Raw genomic sequence first — 20,410 nt, 5'->3', positions numbered from 1 at the left:
GCAGGCCACCAGCCTACCCATGTACTCCTATGTACTCTGTTCTCTCTCTCTCTACTCCTATGTACTCTGTTCTCTCTCTCACCCATGTACTCTGTTCTCTCACTCTCTCTCTCTCAGAGAGCTGCAGGCCACCAGCCTACCAATGTACTCCTATGTACTCTGTTCTCTCTCTCTCTCAGAGAGCTGCAGGCCACCAGCCTACCCATGTACTCCTATGTACTCTGTTCTCTCTCTCTCAAAGAGAGAGTGTGTACTCCTTTCTTTCTTTGTTTTCTTTAGAATTAAAGGGATTTTTGAACACCAAAGAGTTTATTTTGACAGCGTTAACCCTGTGAAGGAGGACAGAAGCCGGCAGTGTGGATACTGTGATCGGGGATGTACAAAACGCAAATTATCAAATTATTTTTACGTGTGAAAGCATTCTAAAAGTATCTTCTGAATTATCTAAATGTGAGAGTGTTAGTTATTTTACAGTTGCCTTAGCCAAGGGAGTATATCACATACAACAGTATAGTAATACATTAATATGACACATGAAACGGGTTTTTTTAAGTTAAAGGATGTTTGCGGTCAGAAAAAGAAAAAGGACAATGATATGGGAATACAAACGGGAGATTATACAACATGTTACATTGTACATGTCTACTTTATTGCTTTCAAAATACAATATCTTACAATCCTTTGAAAAATGCTGAGCAATTTATAAAACTAACTAACGAATGTATAACATTTCAAAGTAGATTTGAGTATAAATATTCCACTAGTTACAAATTTTACCACCAGTGTTGATATAGAAAATGCACTTCTGAAAAAAATATTGGTTCTGAGTTCTTCAAGCCCTCAGCAGTGACTCCACTGAGAACGGTAATGGCTGCCTCACCACTGTGGGTTTCACTGAGTTGATCTGAGGCCCTTCATGATGCCTAGTCCCCCCTGCTGACCAGTCCTTGGGTGGGAGGAGGTGAGGTTCTAAGACCCTGCTGTGCCTATAGGGTTGTTCCTCTCTCTGAAACACATGCTTAGGCTCAGAGGGAGAGTCAGAGTGTGTGAGGGCTGTTTCTGGAATGCCGAACGTTGGAGCCGTTGGAGACGTTGGATTGTCTTTTACCCTTTTGGGCCTGGCCTTATCCCTGTCCAGGTCCGCTGAGCCTTCAGAATAACTACTCCCGCTCTGTTGGAGTTGTAGTGAGGGCAGGGGTGAAGGCTCTTCACAGGTCTCCCTCTTCCTGGAACACTTCCAGCTCTCTAGTGCTCTCTCTCTGACTCGCTCCATGTGTTCCAGAACCCCAGAGTTAGAGTTACACTGTGACGTGAACTGACTGTAACCATAACCGCTCTCTGCTGTGGATCGGGCCTTGACCTCTTCCTGGTAGCAGTGGAAGTCACATTCATACAGCACAGGGCCCGGTTTGTATTTGTGCACAGGCACGTAGGTGGCCACCCCGGGGTCCTTCTGTGGGCAGCAGTGGTGGGGGGAAGAGGGCAGCCCTGCCAGGGCAGGGTGGTGAAGCAGGGTGAGACCTGATAGGTCCTCCAGCTCTCTCTGTCTCAGCTCCCTCTCCAGCATCACACTCTCCAGCTCCTTATCAGCAAACGCCCTCCTCTTCCTCATCCGGGCACTGACAGAGGAGAAGTGACCTCGCTTGGACCAGGGTCCGTCCTCATTTACTGGGGGTTTGTAGCCTATAAGGAAGTAAACAAGACTGATGTCATTCACCTGTCTAATGATTAATATGATACACTCTTAGAAAAAAAGGGTTCCAAAGGGGTTCTGTGGCTGTCCCCATAGGATAACCTTGTTTTGGTTCATGTAGAACGCTTTTTGGTTCCAGTTAGAACTCTTGGGTTCCATGTAGAACCCTTTCCACAGAGGGTTCTACATGGAACCAAAAAGGATTCTACCTCAATCAATCAATCAAATGTATTTATAAATCTCTTTTTATATCAGCAGATGTCACAAAGTGCTATACAGAAACCCAACCTGGAACCAAAAGGGCTTCTTCAAAGGGTTCTCTTATGGGGACAGCCGTAGAACCCATTTTGGTTTTAGATAGCACTTTTTTTTCTCAGAGTACCTGAGAACACGTTCTGTTTTAATATAATCACATCACAAAGTTTATTTAGGTAAATTAAGTCAAAATAAATCAAAATTCAAGAATGGCACCCCATCAAAATTCATAAAGGCCAAGTAGATGCTCTAAACACAGCTGTGATGGCATGGCCTAGTGTGTGAACACGTTCATGTGCTTACTCAGGGGAAAGAAGAAGAAACAAACCTCAAAACAACATTGTCCCTCCCAACCGCTCACTGGTAAACACAATGTGTAATTCCATATCCTCTCATTTGCATAATTTGTATTACCCAAGGTATGTCACTGAGACATACTCTCTGAGATACACTTGAAGTATATAGGTCCACTGGTGTATCACTCATACCCTCTAAGATACTCTTAGCTAGAATTCTAGGTGATACATACCCTCTAAGATACTCTTAGCTAGGATGCTAGGTGATACATACCCTCTAAGATACTCTTAGCTAGGATGCTAGGTGATACATACCCTCTAAGATACTCTTAGCTAGGATGCTAGGTGATACATACCCTCTAAGATACTCTTAGCTAGGATGCTAGGTGATACATACCCTCTAAGATACTCTTAGCTAGGATGCTAGGTGATACATACCCTCTAAGATACTCTTAGCTAGGATGCTAGGTGATACGTACCCTCTAAGATACTCTTAGCTAGGATGCTAGGTGATACATACCCTCTAAGATACTCTTAGCTAGGATGCTAGGTGATACATACCCTCTAAGATACTCTGAGCTAGGATGCTAGGTGATACATACCCTCTAAGATACTCTTAGCTAGGATGCTAGGTGATACATACCCTCTAAGATACTCTTAGCTAGGATGCTAGGTGGTACATACCCTCTAAGATACTCTTAGCTAGGATGCTAGGTGATACATACCCTCTAAGATACTCTTAGCTAGGATGCTAGGTGATACATACCCTCTAAGATACTCTTAGCTAGGATGCTAGGTGATACATACCCTCTAAGATACTCTTAGCTAGGATGCTAGGTGATACATACCCTCTAAGATACTCTTAGCTAGGATGCTAGGTGATACATACCCTCTAAGATACTCTTAGCTAGGATGCTAGGTGCTCTGGTGTAGCGTTGATACGCTGTACGAGGTAATGGTGCGGCTGTTCCTCTGACTCCTTTTTTACCCTGCAGAGGAGAGATAATATACATTGAAATATATTTACATATGCATTAACCCCACGCTGTAAAAAAAAGAAGAGTTGTTTCAACTAATTATTATCAAGTAGCTTGTTCCACAGCCTTTTTTAGTTTACTCAACTTTCGATCAAAGTGTTACTGTGTTACTGAACTTTTATTTTCCAGTTGGCCCAAACTTAGCCCCAACTTGAGAAAACTTAGGCAAAAAAGCAGTCAACTTAAAATGTTGTGTTTGCTCAACTTGTCTCATATGTTCATACAATTCTTATTTGGGCATCTTCACTAAAGAAGGCTGTGGAACTACTTACTCACACGGTGCTTTTGACATACAATGTTTTCAACTGACATATTTGACACATGTTCACATACATGATTACATTGTGCATGTTCATTTATACAGTTCATCAACTGGGATGTGAACTCACAATCTCTTGGTTCATGGCATACCAATGTCCCTGCTAAACCACCATGTCTGTGTCAATTACTGATTTCACCTGTATTGCTACACTTCAAAGTACATTCACTTCAAAGTACATCTATTTTATTGATCATAGTGATTCAGGAGTATCATTAGAACAGGTTAATATGCCCCACCAACATCAGACAACTAGACAGAAAGCCCTCAAATTGTTGAAATAAGTAAATAAAATCAATGATGAGAGAATAATGATTAAGTGATAATTGACACAGACATGGTGGAGTACGAGGAAGAATGACGTGAACATCAAATGGTTGTGAGTTCAGATCCCAGGTGAAGACGTTTTGAATTATAGTTACTGCATAAATGAACATGCACAATGTGTCAAAGTGTGTAAAATATGTCAATTGAAAGCATTGTATGTTAGAACACTAATTTCATGTGTATAACCAGTTCCACAGATGCTCAAATATTTATTTATAGTTGAAAGAACATATGAGTTGAGCAAACAGATTGTTTTAAGTAAACTTATTTTTTCCCCCAATTTTTTTAAAAGTTGGAGCTAAGTTTGGGCCAGCAAAAAAAGTTTGGGTAACACTTTGACCAAAATCTTTAGTAAACTACTTTTACTTAATAACAATTAGTTGAAACAACGAAATAAAATGTAGAGCATGGGGAATTTATGATGGAGTAATGTATTACATTAAACCAGGTATGTAAATACAGTCATAACCTCTGTAATGTATTGTAGGCTACTGCATGAAGTTGCTAGTTTGTTACAGAATCATTACAATTGAGTGTTCTTGATGTAAGGCCTACAATTTCTATGATAAAATGCTTGTGAGTGTAAAGAAATGAGTTTTACGAGTGGAATAACTAAATCTATTACTGAACAAAAATGTAAACGCAACATGTAAAGTCCATGTTTCATGAGCTGAAATAAAAGATTCCAGAAATGTTCCATACACACAAAATGCTTATTTCTCAAAAATGTTGTGGACAAATTTGTTTACATCCCTGTTAAGTGAGCGTTTTTCTTTTGCCAAGATAATCCATCCACCTGACAGGTGTGGCATATCAAGAAGCTGATTAAACAGCATGATCATTACACAGGTACACCTTCTGCTAGGGACACTAAAAGGCCACTAAATAAATGCAGTTTTGCCACAACCCAATGCCACAGATGTCTCAAGTTTTGAGGGAGAGTGCAATTGGAATGCTGACTGCAGGAATGTCCACCAGAGCTGTTGTCAGAGAATTGAATGTTAATTTCTCTACAATAAGCCACATCCAACGTTGTTTTAGAGAATTTGTCAGTACGTCCAACCAGCCTCACAACCACAGACCACGTGTAACCACGCCAACCCAGGACCTCCACATCCGGCTTCTTCACCTGCAGGATCGTCTGAGACCAGCCACCCAGACAGCTGATAAAACTGAGGTGTCTTTCTGTCTGTAATAAAGCCCTTTTGTGGGGAAAAACGAATTCTGATTGGCTGGGCCTGGCTCCCCAGTGTGTGGCTCTGGCTCCCAAGTGGGTGGGCCTATGCCCTCCCAGGCCCACACATGGCGGCGCCCCTGCATGGTCATGTGAAATCCATAGATTAGGGCCTAATTTCTATATTTCAATTCACTGATTTCTTTATATGAAATGTACTGTAACTCAGTAAAATCATTGACATTCTATTTATGTTCAGTATAAATAAAACAAATATATCAGGAAAACACACCCTATGTTATCCACAAATGTAAAGCAAAAACAGACTGTTTTTTTCAGGGAATATGGAACAATATTGTTCTTGTTTTCATCATCACAAAGGTTAAAAAGCAATGCATATGAATCTGCTTAGTCACACACTATCTAAGAGAATATATAAATCATAGGCAACTTTTATTTTTACATAGATTAGGACAATTAATTGTTCTCGTGTTTCAATTTCCACATTTCTCTATCAGAGCAAATGTAGACAAAAAGGAATAGGTGCATGATGCACATGGGTGGGTTAGTCATCATATCTGACCTGTATTAACCTGTAATTACATAATCATGGACTGACACAAGTTACAAAACATTTACATACAGCATTTAGGCCTACATGATATGATAATTATCTTTCTTTAATTATATCCTGCCAGTAAAAGTCAGATGTCCCTGACACTCACCTCTGTCGCCTGTTGTCTCCGCAGGGCGACTTGCGCAGCCATCACTCGCTGCCGCTCCACCACGAGAACACAGTTCGCGCACTGGCAGTCACGCCAGCGACAGAAGCGCTTGTGGCCTTTGAGACAAGACACGACGCCGTGGTTCCGACAGCGGGCGCATTTGGGGCTGCGGGTCGACTTGCGCGGCGTCTGCAGTGAATGCTGTTCCGTGAACACCTTCGCTCCTTTCTCCGCGCTGCCGTGCCGCTCCTCGGGCAGGCATCCGTCGAGACTTTCCACATCAATCTCCTCATCATCGAATTCGAGTTTCAGAGCATTAAGCTTGGTCGTCTCTAGCTGTAGGCCTCTTTCCAATTGACTGGACATCTATGAGAAATTCCTTCCACGCTGTTGCAGTGCTGTATTCACCACTTTAAAAGTTGTTAAGTTGTTGAAGCGCACCGTTCTGTTTGGCTGAACAGAACAGTCACTCTGTAAGCAGGGAGACGAGACTTTTGAAACCACCAGACTTCTGAAATGTTAAGCTCCCAGCTGTTCTCTGACATTCGACAGAGTTTTTTCCGAGGACGGAGGCGAGGCGCACACACGGCGCTCCTGGCTGGTGAGATGAGACACAACGTGGTAGGATATGTTCGCTCACAGCACAGCCTGCATGTAGCCTGGCAACCTACTTTAACCTTCAGACACCACACCACATTTTTATTGGACGTCCAAATGTGCGATCTCTAGACATCTTCAACGTCATCAGTTTTACATTAATGCAGGTTAACCCCTCCTGTTCACATTTGGAACGTTCGCACAGCGCGTGCACCTGTCAGTAACTTGTCACTCATATCAGTACATTTAGGTAGCTTATTTCCCTAATTAGTTGTTCTTAGTGTTCCCTATATCAATTTGAACATGTACTCATTTTTGAACAATTCTGTGACTCATGATGAGTAAATCGTAGGTCCAAACCGTCCAAAACAAATATGTAATGTATGGTTGATAACTACACCCCTTTTTTTAATTGATATGATACAGACACACCATGTAGCGCTGGGCCAGTAACCGGAAGGTTGCCGGATCGAATCCCCGAGCTGACAAGGTAAAAATATGTCGTTCTGCCCCTGAACTAGGCAGTTAACCCACTGTTCCCCGGTAGGCTGTCATTGTAAATAAGAATTTGTTCTTAACTGACTTGCCTAGTTAAATAAAGGTTACATTTAAAACGTTTAAAAAACATAAATAGTCAAATGAAGCGTAAATGAAACACATAAATAGTCAAATGAAGCGTAAATGAAACACAGTGTAATGAATTAGGCCTGCTCTTGACATAGGTGAGGAGGACGGTAAAACTATTTTCACACCAAGGTGAGTTTAGACATGAGAGAGAAACGAGGCGAAATGTGATTTTTTTTTTACACATTGCACGGCACGGCACACGCCTCAGGGAGCAGAGTTATATTTGGAGAGCATGGCGTCACCACAGACAGAGCAGAGGGGAAAGTGAAACGAATTATATTTTCCCATTTACCTGGCAGTTCTCTTTACTCCCTCACAGTCATAAATGCTCTTGAATTATTTAGGTTTTTTGGCCGAAATTGAGTTCAGAATATTCTCAATGTTTCTTTTAATTCCTGTGCATAAAACTGAATCACTTTACTGAGACCAATGATTCCTCTTAAAAATACATGGTAGCCTATGTCTCATGGGTATTGTAGAATATGTTTGGCAATAATATAGACATAGACATCAATATTCAATTACTAACATTGTCAACCAGACATTTTCAATATCTCCCTGTCCGAGTCTGTAATACCAACATGTTTTAAGCAGACCACCATAGTCCCTGTGCCCAAGAACACCAAGGTAACCTGTCGAAATGACTACCGACCCGTAGCACTCACGTCAGTAGCCATGAAGTGCTTTGAAAAGCTGGTCATGGCTCACATCAACACCATTATCCCAGAAACCCTAGATCCACTCCAATTTGCATACCGCCCTAAAAGATCCACAGATGATGCAATCTCTATTGCACTCCACACTGCCCTTTCCCACCTGGACAAAAGGAACACCTATGTGAAAATGCTATTCATTGACTACAGCTCAGCATTCAACACCATAGTGCTCTCAAAGCTCATCACTAAGCTAAGGACCCTGGGACTAAACACCTCCCTCTGCAACTGGATCCTGGACTTCCTGGCGGGCCGCCCCCAGGTGGTAAGGGTAGGTAACAACACATTCGACATGCTGATCCTCAACACGGGGGCCCTTCAGGGGGGCGTACTCAGTCCCCTCCTGTACTCCCTGTTCAATCATGACTGCACAACTTTAAGTTAGCCGATGACACAATAGTGGTAGGCCTGATCACAGACAACGACGAGACAGCCTATAGGGAGGAGGTCAGAGACCTGGCTGTGTGGTGCCAGGACAACAACCTCTCCATCAATGTGATCAAGACAAAGGAGACGATTGTGGAAAACAGGAAAAAGAGGACCGAGGACCATTCTTATCGACGGGGCTGTAGTGGAGCAGGTTGAGAGCTTCAAGGTCCTTGGTGTCCACATCACCAACAAACTAACAAGCACACCAAGACAGTTGTGAAGAGGGCATGACAGAACCTATTCCCCTTCAGGAGACTGAAAAGATTTGGCATGGGTCCTCAGATCCTCAAAAGGTTCTACAGCTGCACCATTGAGAGCATCCTGGTTGCATCACTGCCTGGTATGGCAACTGCTCGGCCTCCGACCCCAAGGCACTACAGAGGGTAGTGCACACGGCCCAGTACAGTACTGGGGCAAAACTTCCTGCCATCCAGGACCTCTATACCACCCCCCCCCTCTTTTACACCGCTGCTACTCTCTGTTGTTATCATCTATGCATAGTCACTTTAATAACTCTACCTACTTGTACATATTACCTCAATTACCTCGACTAACCTGTGACCCCGCACATTGACTCTGTACCGGTACCCCCTGTATATAGCCTTGCTATTGTTATTTTACTGCTGCTCTTTAATTACTTGTTACTTGTATTTCTTATTCATATTTTGTATTTATTTATTATAATTGTTTAAAAAAATGTTTTAACTGCTTTGTTGGTTAGGGGCTCGTAAGTAAGTAAGTATTTCACTAAGGTCTCTCCCTCTCACTCTCCCTCTCCCTCTCACTCTCCCTCTCTCCTCCCTCTCCCTCCTCCCTCTCCCTCCTCCCTCTCACTCTCCCCCTTCCTCTCCCTCTCCCTCTCCCTCTCCCTCTCCCTCTTTCTCCTCCCTCTCCCTCTCCCTCTCCCTCCTCCCTCCTCCCTCTCACTCTCCCTCTCTCCTCCCTCTCCCTCCTCCCTCTCACTCTCCCCCTTCCTCTCCCTCTCCCTCTTTCTCCTCCCTCTCCCTCTCCCTCTCCCTCTCCCTCTCCCTCTCCCTCTCCCTCTCCCTCCCTATCCCCCCACCCTCCCTCCCTGTTCCAGGTCTGAGTGCTCCCTCACAAGAAGGGAGTGTTACACAGCAACAGACTCCTCAGTCCACAGGTCAGAATGTTGAGAGGACAATCAGTCCACACCTTTCAGAGAACCTGCAGCATAGAGAGACTGTAATGCTGTCACTCACACCTGCCTCACCTGAACAACTTGTCCTATGGATGTATATGGTTTCTTAAAAGTGAAGAGCTCTATCACCACACTGACTGGGCTTGTGTACATGGGAGAGAACTTCAGCACTGCTGAATACCACCATGAGGACCAAGAGAGGGCATGAGAGGTGTGCACCCTGGTGGTCATAGTAAGCCACTACACCCGGTGTAGTTGTTACATTGGTCTATGGAGAAGAGTATCTGCCAGTCCCAAATCACAACCTATCCCTTTCCCTTTAACCCCTCGATGATAGCATGTGTAAAAGGTCTGGTTAGGTATAAGCAGTGGTAAAGATTCCACAGTATTTCTTCCACCCTATAAAATCTGCAAACATTGAAAGGTTAGTGCCAAGGGAGGGGAAGGGATCTAGTTGGGACCGTCTGGCTGTGTTTACATCAAACCTTTTCAGTAATACTCCAATGTTAGCCTGCCTCTGCTTCTCAGCTGCTGATCTACTGAGAGGAATATTCACTGACAATGGAGCTCCAATATTGACAAAACTATAAGAGGCGACTAAGCACCAATTAATACAAGCTTTTAAGGAAGCAAAAAGACATGGTCATGAAGCTGGATTGACTGCATCAATCGGAACAGAGCTTGATGGCCAGTCGTTTCATTTCGGTTGATTCATGAACAGTTCCATTTAACATTGCCTCCCCTATGTGCTAAGATTTTTCTTCTTCAGATTGCCTTCATCACGTTAGTTACTATGGTGTGATGGTTAGCACCTAGGTCTCTCTGCATATACATTGGATGAAAATGAATTGGTCAAAGGATGACAGACTGAGATCTGTACTACATATGAGATGAGCTGGAGTTCGCCCAGCCTCGTGTTGTTTACCAAAGTTCAATCAGGAAGGCTCGTCTGAATGCTCATTTAACTTCAGCCAGGAAGCATAACATAATTCACTCTGTTTCCTATTCTAGGGGCATAGTGTCTTGTTTCTTCTCCTCTTTCCTATTAGCCACATGCAGAATGACATTCACCTATTGACCCTATAGCCTATAAGCACGGCCCCGTTATGCACATTCCTCAGGCTTGATGTTTAACCTATGGGCTCACTTTTGCAATTATCACCTTCCTCTCGCTCAACCAATATGGGTCGTAAGTCTTGGGATGTATTTATATGTCAACTTATCTTCGTTCTCTCACTTGCTGTTTTTCAGCAACAGTTTTCAACAACCATTCACCTCCCCACCACCAGCAGCTATAATAACCTTAAGGTGCGTCATTGTAACTCCTTTACCCCAGCGGGGTGTGGTGGGGTGGTGGGCGGGGTGGGGTGGGGGGGGGGGGGGGGTTGATGCCAGCCTGTACTCGATTGAACTGTAGTCTCTTCTGTCTGGGTGCTGGAACAGTGATATTGAGCTATATTGTTTCTGTTTAAGGGAACTCCATCATCTCCATCTCTGATTGACTATGTGACAGACAGAGAAAGACCAGACTTTATTTGAACTTACCGTTCAGCTCAAGGTGTGAATGCTTTGTGGCTGAGAGGAGTCATGGTTCTGTGGCCTCAGTTGAGGAGGATCAGGAGAAGGATCTGGGCGTTTCTGATATCCCTGTTGATATGATAGCAGCTGGTAATGACTCAATTTACAATCTAGGTGAAGTAAATGGTTTTCTGGACCAGACTTTTGGGAATCTGTTCAATTAGCTTGTGTATTAGAAGTAACTGGGGTATGTGGTGGCAGGGGCAGCATATATTCAGTCATGGTACTAATTTCAGTACTGGAATGGAAATGTTGTTTTTCTCAGGCTTAGGGGTGAATGTGGTATCTACAACAGAGATTATCAAGTGTCAGGTTTCATTGATCAAGGCCGATGTTATGTTTAATTTTTAAAATGTATTTTATGTTTATGCTCCTAATGAGGGTACAGAGCATATTGCTGTATTTGATCAAATAAAGGAAATCTTAAGACAGTGTGACCAGGAGGGGTGTATAGTTTTAGGGGGAGACTGGATCGCTACAGTGGGTTTTACTGATCGCACTGCTGAAGAACCTCGCCTGCGGTCAGCAATTTGTCTGTCTGGTCAACTAACTGAGTTTCAGCTTTCTGATGTGTGGAGAGTAAAGAATGCAAAAGTTAGGCAGTACACATGGCTGAAGGTTAATGAAGGTGGTGTCAGTGCAGCAAGGTGAGACAGGTTGTATGTATCTGATCACTACTGTAGAGGGGTTGGAAGGTTAGACAGGTTGTATGTATCTGATCACTACTGTAGAGGGGTTGGAAGGTCATACAGGTTGTATGTATCTGATCACTACTGTGGAGGGGTTGGAAGGTCATACAGGTTGTATGTATCTGATCACTACTGTGGAGGGGTTGGAAGGTTAGACAGGTTGTATGTATCTGATCACTACTGTAGAGGGGTTGGAAGGTTAGACAGGTTGTATGTATCTGATCACTACTGTAGTAGGGTTGGAAGGTTAGACAGGTTGTATGTATCTGATCACTACTGTAGTAGGGTTGGAAGGTTATACAGGTTGTATGTCTCTGATCACTACTGTAGTAGGGTTGGAAGGTTATACAGGTTGTATGTCTCTGATCACTACTGTAGTAGGGTTGGAAGGTTAGACAGGTTGTTTGTATCTGATCACTACTGTAGTAGGGTTGGAAGGTTAGACAGGTTGTATGTATCTGATCACTACTGTAGTAGGGTTGGAAGGTTAGACAGGTTGTATGTATCTGATCACTACTGTAGAGGGGTTGGAAGGTTAGACAGGTTGTATGTATCTGATCACTACTGTAGAGGGGTTGGAAGGTTAGACAGGTTGTATGTATCTGATCACTACTGTAGAGGGGTTGGAAGGTTAGACAGGTTGTATGTATCTGATCACTACTGTAGAGGGGTTGGAAGGTTAGACAGGTTGTATGTATCTGATCACTACTGTAGAGGGGTTGGAAGGTTAGACAGGTTGTATGTATCTGATCACTACTGTAGTCGGGTTGGAAGGTTAGACAGGTTGTATGTATCTGAGCACAACTGTAGTACGGTTGGAAGGTTAGACAGGTTGTATGTATCTGATCACTACTGTAGAGGGGTTGGAAGGTTAGACAGGTTGTATGTATCTGATCACTACTGTAGTCGGGTTGGAAGGTTAGACAGGTTGTATGTATCTGATCACTACTGTAGAGGGGTTGGAAGGTTAGACAGGTTGTATGTATCTGATCACTACTGTAGAGGGGTTGGAAGGTTAGACAGGTTGTATGTATCTGATCACTACTGTAGAGGGGTTGGAAGGTTAGACAGGTTGTATGTATCTGATCACTACTGTAGAGGGGTTGGAAGGTTAGACAGGTTGTATATATCTGATCACTACTGTAGAGGGGTTGGAAGGTTAGACAGGTTGTATGTATCTGATCACTACTGTAGTCGGGTTGGAAGGTTAGACAGGTTGTATGTATCTGAGCACAACTGTAGTACGGTTGGAAGGTTAGACAGGTTGTATGTATCTGATCACTACTATAGAGGGGTTGGAAGGTTAGACAGGTTGTATGTATCTGATCACTACTGTAGTCGGGTTGGAAGGTTAGACAGGTTGTATGTATCTGAGCACAACTGTAGTACGGTTGGAAGGTTAGACAGGTTGTATGTATCTGATCACTACTGTAGAGGGGTTGGAAGGTTAGACAGGTTGTATGTATCTGATCACTACTGTAGTCGGGTTGGAAGGTTAGACAGGTTGTATGTATCTGAGCACAACTGTAGTACGGTTGGAAGGTTAGACAGGTTGTATGTATCTGATCACTACTGTAGAGGGGTTGGAAGGTTAGACAGGTTGTATGTATCTGATCACTACTGTAGTACGGTTGGAAGGTTAGACAGGTTGTATGTATCTGATCACTACTGTAGAGGGGTTGGAAGGTTAGACAGGTTGTATGTATCTGATCACTACTGTAGTCGGGTTGGAAGGTTAGACAGGTTGTATGTATCTGATCACTACTGTAGTCGGGTTGGAAGGTTAGACAGGTTGTATGTATCTGATCACTACTGTAGTAGGGTTGAAAGGTGTGATATTACTCCTGTGGGTTTTTCAGATCATCATAATGTGTCTGTTGATATTCACTTGTCCTGTGAAAAGTTTGAGTATTTTTGGGGAAAATGTAGTTATTAAATGGAATTTTGAGTCCTTGAGACGATGGTGGGAGGTTGGGAAGGCCCAAATACATGTGTTTTGTCAACAGTATATTGCTCTGTCTAGTATTGAAGTTAAAGAGACTATCAGGGCCAGTGAACATGACATCAAATCTATTGAATTGAAGCTGCTCAATCAGAATGACCCCGGACTAGTCATGAACTTACAGGACAATAGACATGGATTGAGGTCGTTTTTACATGAAAGTGTTTAGGGTGCCTTGATTAGGTCTCGCTTTGCTACCCTCAAGGATATGGATGCTCCTAGCGCTTTAAAAATATCCTAGGGCAGTCGACATTGCAACGCAAATGCCTTTGTCTTCCTGATGGGAAGGTGACCTCGGATGACGGTGACAAGCACCAACATGCCGTGTGTTTTTTACTCAGCCCTCTATAAGGAGGATTGTGATCCTCTGTGTGCTGAACAGTTGTTACATGGACTTCCTCAATTGGACCCTGAGCAGAGAGCTGCTTTGGACTCTGGCATTACTCTGCAGGAGATGTCCACAGCAGTTATGCAGCTCTCAACAGGCCGAGCCCCTGGCATCGATGGTTTACCATCTGAGTTCTATAAGCACTTTTGGGGGTCTATTGGGGAGGATTTTTATGAAGTGGTGTGTGAATCTTTTCATGAGGGTTCTCTTCCTGTATCCTGTCAACGTGAGGGTTCTCTTCCTGTATCCTGTCAATGTGAGGGTTCTCTTCCTGTATCCTGTCAACGTGAGGGTTCTCTTCCTGTATCCTGTCAACGTGAGGGTTCTCTTCCTGTATCCTGTCAATGTGAGGGTTCTCTTCCTGTATCCTGTCAACGTGAGGGTTCTCTTCCTGTATCCTGTCAACGTGAGGGTTCTCTTCCTGTATCCTGTCAACGTGAGGGTTCTCTTCCTGTATCCTGTCAACGTGAGGGTTCTCTTCCTGTATCCTGTCAACATGAGGGTTCTCTACCTGTATCCTGTCAACGTGAGGGTTCTCTTCCTGTATCCTGTCAACGTGAGGGTTCTCTTCCTGTATCCTGTCAACGTGAGGGTTCTCTTCCTGTATCCTGTCAACGTGAGGGTTCTCTACCTGTATCCTGTCAACGTGAGGGTTCTCTTCCTGTATCCTGTCAACATGAGGGTTCTCTACCTGTATCCTGTCAATGTGAGGGTTCTCTTCCTGTATCCTGTCAACGTGAGGGTTCTCTTCCTGTATCCTGTCAACGTGAGGGTTCTCTTCCTGTATCCTGTCAATGTGAGGGTTCTCTTCCTGTATCCTGTCAACGTGAGGGTTCTCTTCCTGTATCCTGTCAACGTGAGGGTTCTCTTCCTGTATCCTGTCAACGTGAGGGTTCTCTTCCTGTATCCTGTCAACGTGAGGGTTCTCTTCCTGTATCCTGTCAATGTGAGGGTTCTCTTCCTGTATCCTGTCAACGTGAGGGTTCTCTTCCTGTATCATGTCAACGTGAGGGTTCTCTTCCTGTATCCTGTCTACGTGAGGGTTATCTTCCTATATCCTGTCAAAATGCTGTGCTTTCATTGTTGCCAAAAAGGCAGATTTGGCTCTTTTAAAAAACTGCCGACCTGTTGCATTGCTGTGTGCAGAATATAAAATGACATTTAAGTGTCTCAAACAGGTTCAAAAAATATTTTGGGCTGTTGGTCCACAAGGTCCAGTCTTACTGTGTACCTGACTGCTCTATAGTTGATAACTTGTTTCTAATAAGAGATGTTTTAGACATTTGTAAACTGTCTGATGTGAATGTTGGTTTGCTTTCTTAGGACCAGGAGGAGTCTTTTGACCGTGTGGACCACCAGTATTTGTTCAAAACAATGAAAGCCTCTGGGTTTGGGGATGTTTTTTTGTCTTGGATGAGTTTACTGTATGCTGGGGGCTCATGGTGAAGGAGGGGGTTAGTTTGAGTTGCCCCATCCCCGTCCAAAGGGGTATAAGGCAGGGATGCCCAATTTCAGGACAGTTATATTGTCTGGCAATTGAACGATTGAATTGAATTGAATTGTTTTATAAGAGCGAGGCTTACTGGTTTCTCTGTGCCAGGTGTAATGATGGGTTCCACGATGGCATTGTCTGCGTATGCAGATGACGTGTGGGTTTTTATTACAGGGGGTGAGGATGTTAAGGCTCTCAAACGCTTTAAAGGTGTGTGAGGGGCCTCCTCAGCTAGAGTTAATTGGGAAAAGAGTGAATCGCTGTGTGCAGGTCAGCTTCAGATAGGGTCCGCTCCATGGTTACCAGGGGGCTTCAGATAGTGTCCACTCCACGGTTACCAGGGTGCTTCAGATAGTGTCCACTCCATGGTTACCAGGGGGCTTCAGATAGTGTCCACTCCATGGTTACCAGGATGCTTCAGATAGGGTCCGCTCTATGGTTACCAGGGGGCTTCAGATAGGGTCCACTCCACGGTTACCAGGGTGCTTCAGATAGGGTCCGCTCTATGGTTACCAGGGGGCTTCAGATAGTGTCCACTCCATGGTTACCAGGGTGCTTCAGATAGTGTCCACTCCACGGTTACCAGGGGGCTTCAGATAGGGTCCGCTCCATGGTTACCAGGGGGCTTCAGATAGTGTCCACTCCACGGTTACCAGGGTGCTTCAGATAGTGTCCACTCCATGGTTACCAGGGGGCTTCAGATAGTGTCCACTCCATGGTTACCAGGGTGCTTCAGATAGTGTCCACTCCATGGTTACCAGGGTGCTTCAGATAGGGTCCGCTCTATGGTTACCAGGGGGCTTCAGATAGTGTCCACTCCACGGTTACCAGGGTGCTTCAGATAGGGTCCGCTCTATGGTTACCAGGGGGCTTCAGATAGTGTCCACTCCACGGTTACCAGGGTGCTTCAGATAGTGTCCACTCCATGGTTACCAGGGGGCTTCAGATAGTGTCCACTCCACGGTTACCAGGGGGCTTCAGATAGGGTCCACTCCATGGTTACCAGGGTGCTTCAGATAGTGTCCACTCCACGGTTACCAGGGTGCTTCAGATAGTGTCCACTCCACGGTTACCAGGGCGCTTCAGATAGTGTCCACTCCATGGTTACCAGGGGGCTTCAGATAGGGTCCACTCCATGGTTACCAGGGGGCTTCAGATAGTGTCCACTCCATGGTTACCAGGGGGCTTCAGATAGGGTCGACTCCATGGTTACCAGGGGGCTTCAGTGGGGCAGAGATGGGATGAAGACTTCCAGGTTTTTCAAGGCTCCGATGACTTTCAAAAAAATAACTGAGAATGTGTGTGCCAGATTGTCTAGGTGAATATGTGTGTTACCCCAGCTGTCTTATAGGGGAAGGGTGCTGGTAGACAATAACCCAGCCACCTCCACCCTGTGGCTCAGACTAATGATTTTACAGCCTGATTCAAGAGCTACACTTATGCATTTCTTTCTGGTCTGGACAACATTGGATTAAAGCTGCAGCCCTGTACCTTCCACTGCATGAGGATGGGCAAGTCTCGGTGGACATTTCTTCTAGGATCATGGCTTTCTGGCTTCAAGCAGCACAGACTGTTGTATGGGGATGGTTCTAGCAGCCCAGAGACTGTTGTACGGTGATGGTTCTAGCAGCCCAGAGAATGTTGTATGGGGATGGTTCTAGCAGCCCAGAGACTGTTGTACGGGGATGGTTCTAGCAGCCCAGAGAATGTTGTATTGGGATGGTTCTAGCAGCCCAGAGAATGTTGTACGGGGATGGTTCTAGCAGCCCAGAGACTGTTGTACGGGGATGGTTCTAGCAGCCCAGAGACTGTTGTACGGTGATGGTTCTAGCAGCCCAGAGACTGTTGTATGGGGATGGTTCTAGCAGCCCAGAGACTGTTGTATGGGGATGGTTCTAGCAGCCCAGAGACTGTTGTATGGGGATGGTTCTAGCAGCCCAGAGACTGTTGTACGGTGATGGTTCTAGCTGCCCAGAGACATTTTACATTTTACATTTAAGTCATTTAGCAGACGCTCTTATCCAGAGCGACTTACAAATTGGTGAATTCACCTTCTGACATCCAGTGGAACAGCCACTTTACAATAGTGCATCTAAATCATTTAAGGGGGGGGTGAGAAGGATTACTTTATCCTGTCCTAGGTATTCCTTGAAGAGGTGGGGTTTCAGGTGTCTCCGGAAGGTGGTGATTGACTCCGCTGTCCTGGCTTCGTGAGGGAGTTTGTTCCACCATTGGGGGGCCAGAGCAGCGAACAGTTTTGACTGGGCTGAGCGGGAACTGTACTTCCTCAGTGGTAGGGAGGCGAGCAGGCCAGAGGTGGACTGTTCAACGGTGATGGTTCTAGCAGCCCAGAGACTGTTGTACGGTGATGGTTCTAGCAGTCCGGAGACTGTTGTATGGGGATGGTTCTAGCAGCCCAGAGACTCTTGTACGGTGATGGTTCTAGCAGCCCGGAGACTGTTGTATGCTGATGGTTCTAGCTGGGTCGACACAGCCTATACATTAATGAGGAGAGCGGGCTGTTTGGGATTTTTCTCTTAAAGCTAGAGGGGGGGTGAGTTGTCTTGCCTGACTCTATGAGTCTATTATACAGGCTGGGAGAGTTTTTGACCTGTCCTGTACGGCCGGCCAGGGATGTGGCTTTTTGAAGAGCCTATTTTTTACAACACTGCCATCCAGTACCGTGCTCTGGCCATCCAGTACCGTGCTCTGGGTTCAGCCAGCCTACGTTCATGCCTGTTAGGTGTGGGGTGTACCAAGCTGGGTCATCTGATGCAGAGTAGGAGCAGATTGTTGGAGGAGCTGGGAGAAAGAGCGGGGATCCGATCATCTCGCCTACTGAGGAAAGTCGTAGATGAGGTCTGTAATTCCTTGCCAGTACTTCATCGGCAGTATGTGACTGATACTTCCAATTCTTATCTGTGGACGGAGGGTCTGGATTACGTGTTCCCTGCACTGAATGTTAGTGCTGCGATGGGGGCATTAGAAGAGGACGGAGGGTCTGGATGATGTGTTCCCTGCACTGTATGTTAGTGCTGTGATGGGGGCATTAGAAGAGGACGGAGGGTCTGGATGATGTGTTCCCTGCACTGTATGTTAGTGCTGCGATGGGGGCATTAGAAGAGGACGGAGGGTCTGGATGATGTGTTCCCTGCACTGTATGTTAGTGCTGCGATGGGGGCATTAGAAGAGGACGGAGGGTCTGGATTATGTGTTCCCTGCACTGAATGTTAGTGCTGCCATGGGGGCATTAGAAGAGGACGGAGGGTCTGGATGATGTGTTCCCTGCGCTGAATGTTAGTGTTGCCATGGGGGCATTAGAAGAGGACGGAGGGTCTGGATGATGTGTTCCCTGTGCTGAATGTTAGTGCTGCTATGGGGGCATTAGAAGAGGACGGAGGGTCTGGATGATGTGTTCCCTGCGCTGAATGTTAGTGCTGCGATGGGGGCATTAGAAGAGGACGGAGGGTCTGGATGATGTGTTCCCTGCGCTGAATGTTAGTGCTGCGATGGGGGCATTAGAAGAGGACGGAGGGTCTGGATTATGTGTTCCCTGCGCTGAATGTTAGTGCTGCCATGGGGGCATTAGAAGAGGACGGAGGGTCTGGATTATGTGTTCCCTGCGCTGAATGTTAGTGCTGCGATGGGGGCATTAGAAGAGGACGGAGGGTCTGGATGATGTGTTCCCTGCACTGAATGTTAGTGCTGCGATGGGGGCATTAGAAGAGGACGGAGGGTCTGGATGATGTGTTCCCTGCGCTGAATGTTAGTGCTGTCATGGGGGCATTAGAAGAGGACGGAGGGTCTGGATGATGTGTTCCCTGTGCTGAATGTTAGTGCTGCGATGGGGGCATTAGAAGAGGACGGAGGGTCTGGATGATGTGTTCCCTGCGCTGAATGTTAGTGCTGCGATGGGGGCATTAGAAGAGGACGGAGGGTCTGGATGATGTGTTCCCTGCGCTGAATGTTAGTGCTGCGATGGGGGCATTAGAAGAGGACGGAGGGTCTGGATGATGTGTTCCCTGCGCTGAATGTTAGTGCTGCCATGGGGGCATTAGAAGCGGACGTGGGGATGCTGCTGTCTTTCGATACCTCGGAGCTGAGGGAGTTCAAGGCAGTGGGAAAGAAGGCCTTGTACATAATGTGTAAAAGTGTCCTGTGCTTCTTCCCTGGATGAGGTGAAATTGGCGAGGTGGGCGGGTGTATATGGTCCAGTTGCCTCTCCAACAGGCTGTCAGCAGTCTAAATCTCAGTGTTCCAAAAAAGGTCCAGTTTCTAGGACCACAAATGCACATTTCATCTAGACACCGTTGCACACAAACAATTATACATACCATGGCCTAAACATCAGTGCCACAGGTAACTTCCACAAAGCTGTGAACGATCTGAGAGACGAGGCAGGGACTATGCCATCAAAAGGAACATAACATTTGACATACCAATTAGGATCTGGCAAAAAAATACTTGATTCAGTTATAGAACCCATTGCCCTTTATGGTTGTGAGGTCTGAATTCACAAAATGGGACAAATACCAAATTGAGACTCTGCTTAGAGAATTCTGCAAAAATATCCTATCATTACAACACTGTATATAGACATAATATGACCTTTGAAATGTCTTTATTCTTTTTCTTTTTATTTGGAACCATTGTGAGTGTAATGTTTACTGTTAATTTTTTAGAGTTTATTTCACTTGTTTATTATCTACTTCACTTGCTTTGGCAATGTAAACATATATGTTTCCCATGCCAATAAAACCCCGTAAATTTAAATTAAATTGAGACAGAGTTTTTTTTAATGTTTGTTTTGAAAACCCTTTATTGGGTCTGGGAAACCACAACACAATAAACAAACAAACAAAAACATGTTTAAACATCAATTAAAAACACAACACCAAATCTTCTTCCAC

General features: G+C 45.1%; 2 protein-coding genes across 2 annotated transcripts; one reads left to right on the top strand and one right to left on the bottom strand.

The window, feature by feature from the left end:
- Positions 1–610: 610 nt before the first annotated feature.
- LOC135513178 (uncharacterized) lies at positions 611–7,049 on the bottom strand. The gene is made up of 3 exons (XM_064935967.1): positions 5,827–7,049; positions 3,134–3,233; positions 611–1,683 (listed from the first exon to the last, which is right to left on the bottom strand). The coding sequence occupies exons 1-3, from the start codon at positions 6,190–6,192 to the stop codon at positions 833–835; spliced, it is 1,317 nt and encodes a 438-aa protein (XP_064792039.1). The 5' UTR covers positions 6,193–7,049; the 3' UTR covers positions 611–832.
- A 1,006-nt stretch (positions 7,050–8,055) lies between these two features.
- Positions 8,056–14,224, top strand: LOC135511505 (uncharacterized). The gene is made up of 3 exons (XM_064932995.1): positions 8,056–8,108; positions 11,586–12,737; positions 12,786–14,224. Exons 1-3 carry the CDS (start codon positions 8,056–8,058, stop codon positions 13,552–13,554), a joined length of 1,974 nt encoding a protein of 657 aa, XP_064789067.1. The 3' UTR covers positions 13,555–14,224.
- The last annotated feature ends 6,186 nt before the right edge of the window (positions 14,225–20,410 follow it).

This window comes from Oncorhynchus masou, chromosome 24 (genome assembly GCF_036934945.1).
Source record: "Oncorhynchus masou masou isolate Uvic2021 chromosome 24, UVic_Omas_1.1, whole genome shotgun sequence".
Taxonomy (NCBI): Eukaryota; Metazoa; Chordata; class Actinopteri; order Salmoniformes; family Salmonidae; genus Oncorhynchus; species Oncorhynchus masou.
Note: the sequence above shows the minus strand (reverse complement) of the source record. Positions and strands in the feature narration are given on the sequence as shown.

Excerpts from the sequence above, each read along its gene's own strand:
- LOC135513178 (XM_064935967.1), bottom strand. The coding sequence starts at position 6,192 with ATGTCCAGTCAATTGGAAAGAGGCCTACAGCTAGAGACGACCAAGCTT. Across the intron at positions 3,234-5,826 it reads GGAGACAACAGGCGACAGAG|GGTAAAAAAGGAGTCAGAGG; the intron begins GTGAGTGTCAGG and ends TCTCCTCTGCAG. Across the intron at positions 1,684-3,133 it reads AGCTAAGAGTATCTTAGAGG|GCTACAAACCCCCAGTAAAT; the intron begins GTATGTATCACC and ends ACTTCCTTATAG.
- LOC135511505 (XM_064932995.1), top strand. The coding sequence starts at position 8,056 with ATGCTGATCCTCAACACGGGGGCCCTTCAGGGGGGCGTACTCAGTCCC. Across the intron at positions 8,109-11,585 it reads GGCGTACTCAGTCCCCTCCT|GTTGTATGTATCTGATCACT; the intron begins GTACTCCCTGTT and ends AAGGTGAGACAG. Across the intron at positions 12,738-12,785 it reads GGGGTTGGAAGGTTAGACAG|GTTGTATGTATCTGATCACT; the intron begins GTTGTATATATC and ends AAGGTTAGACAG.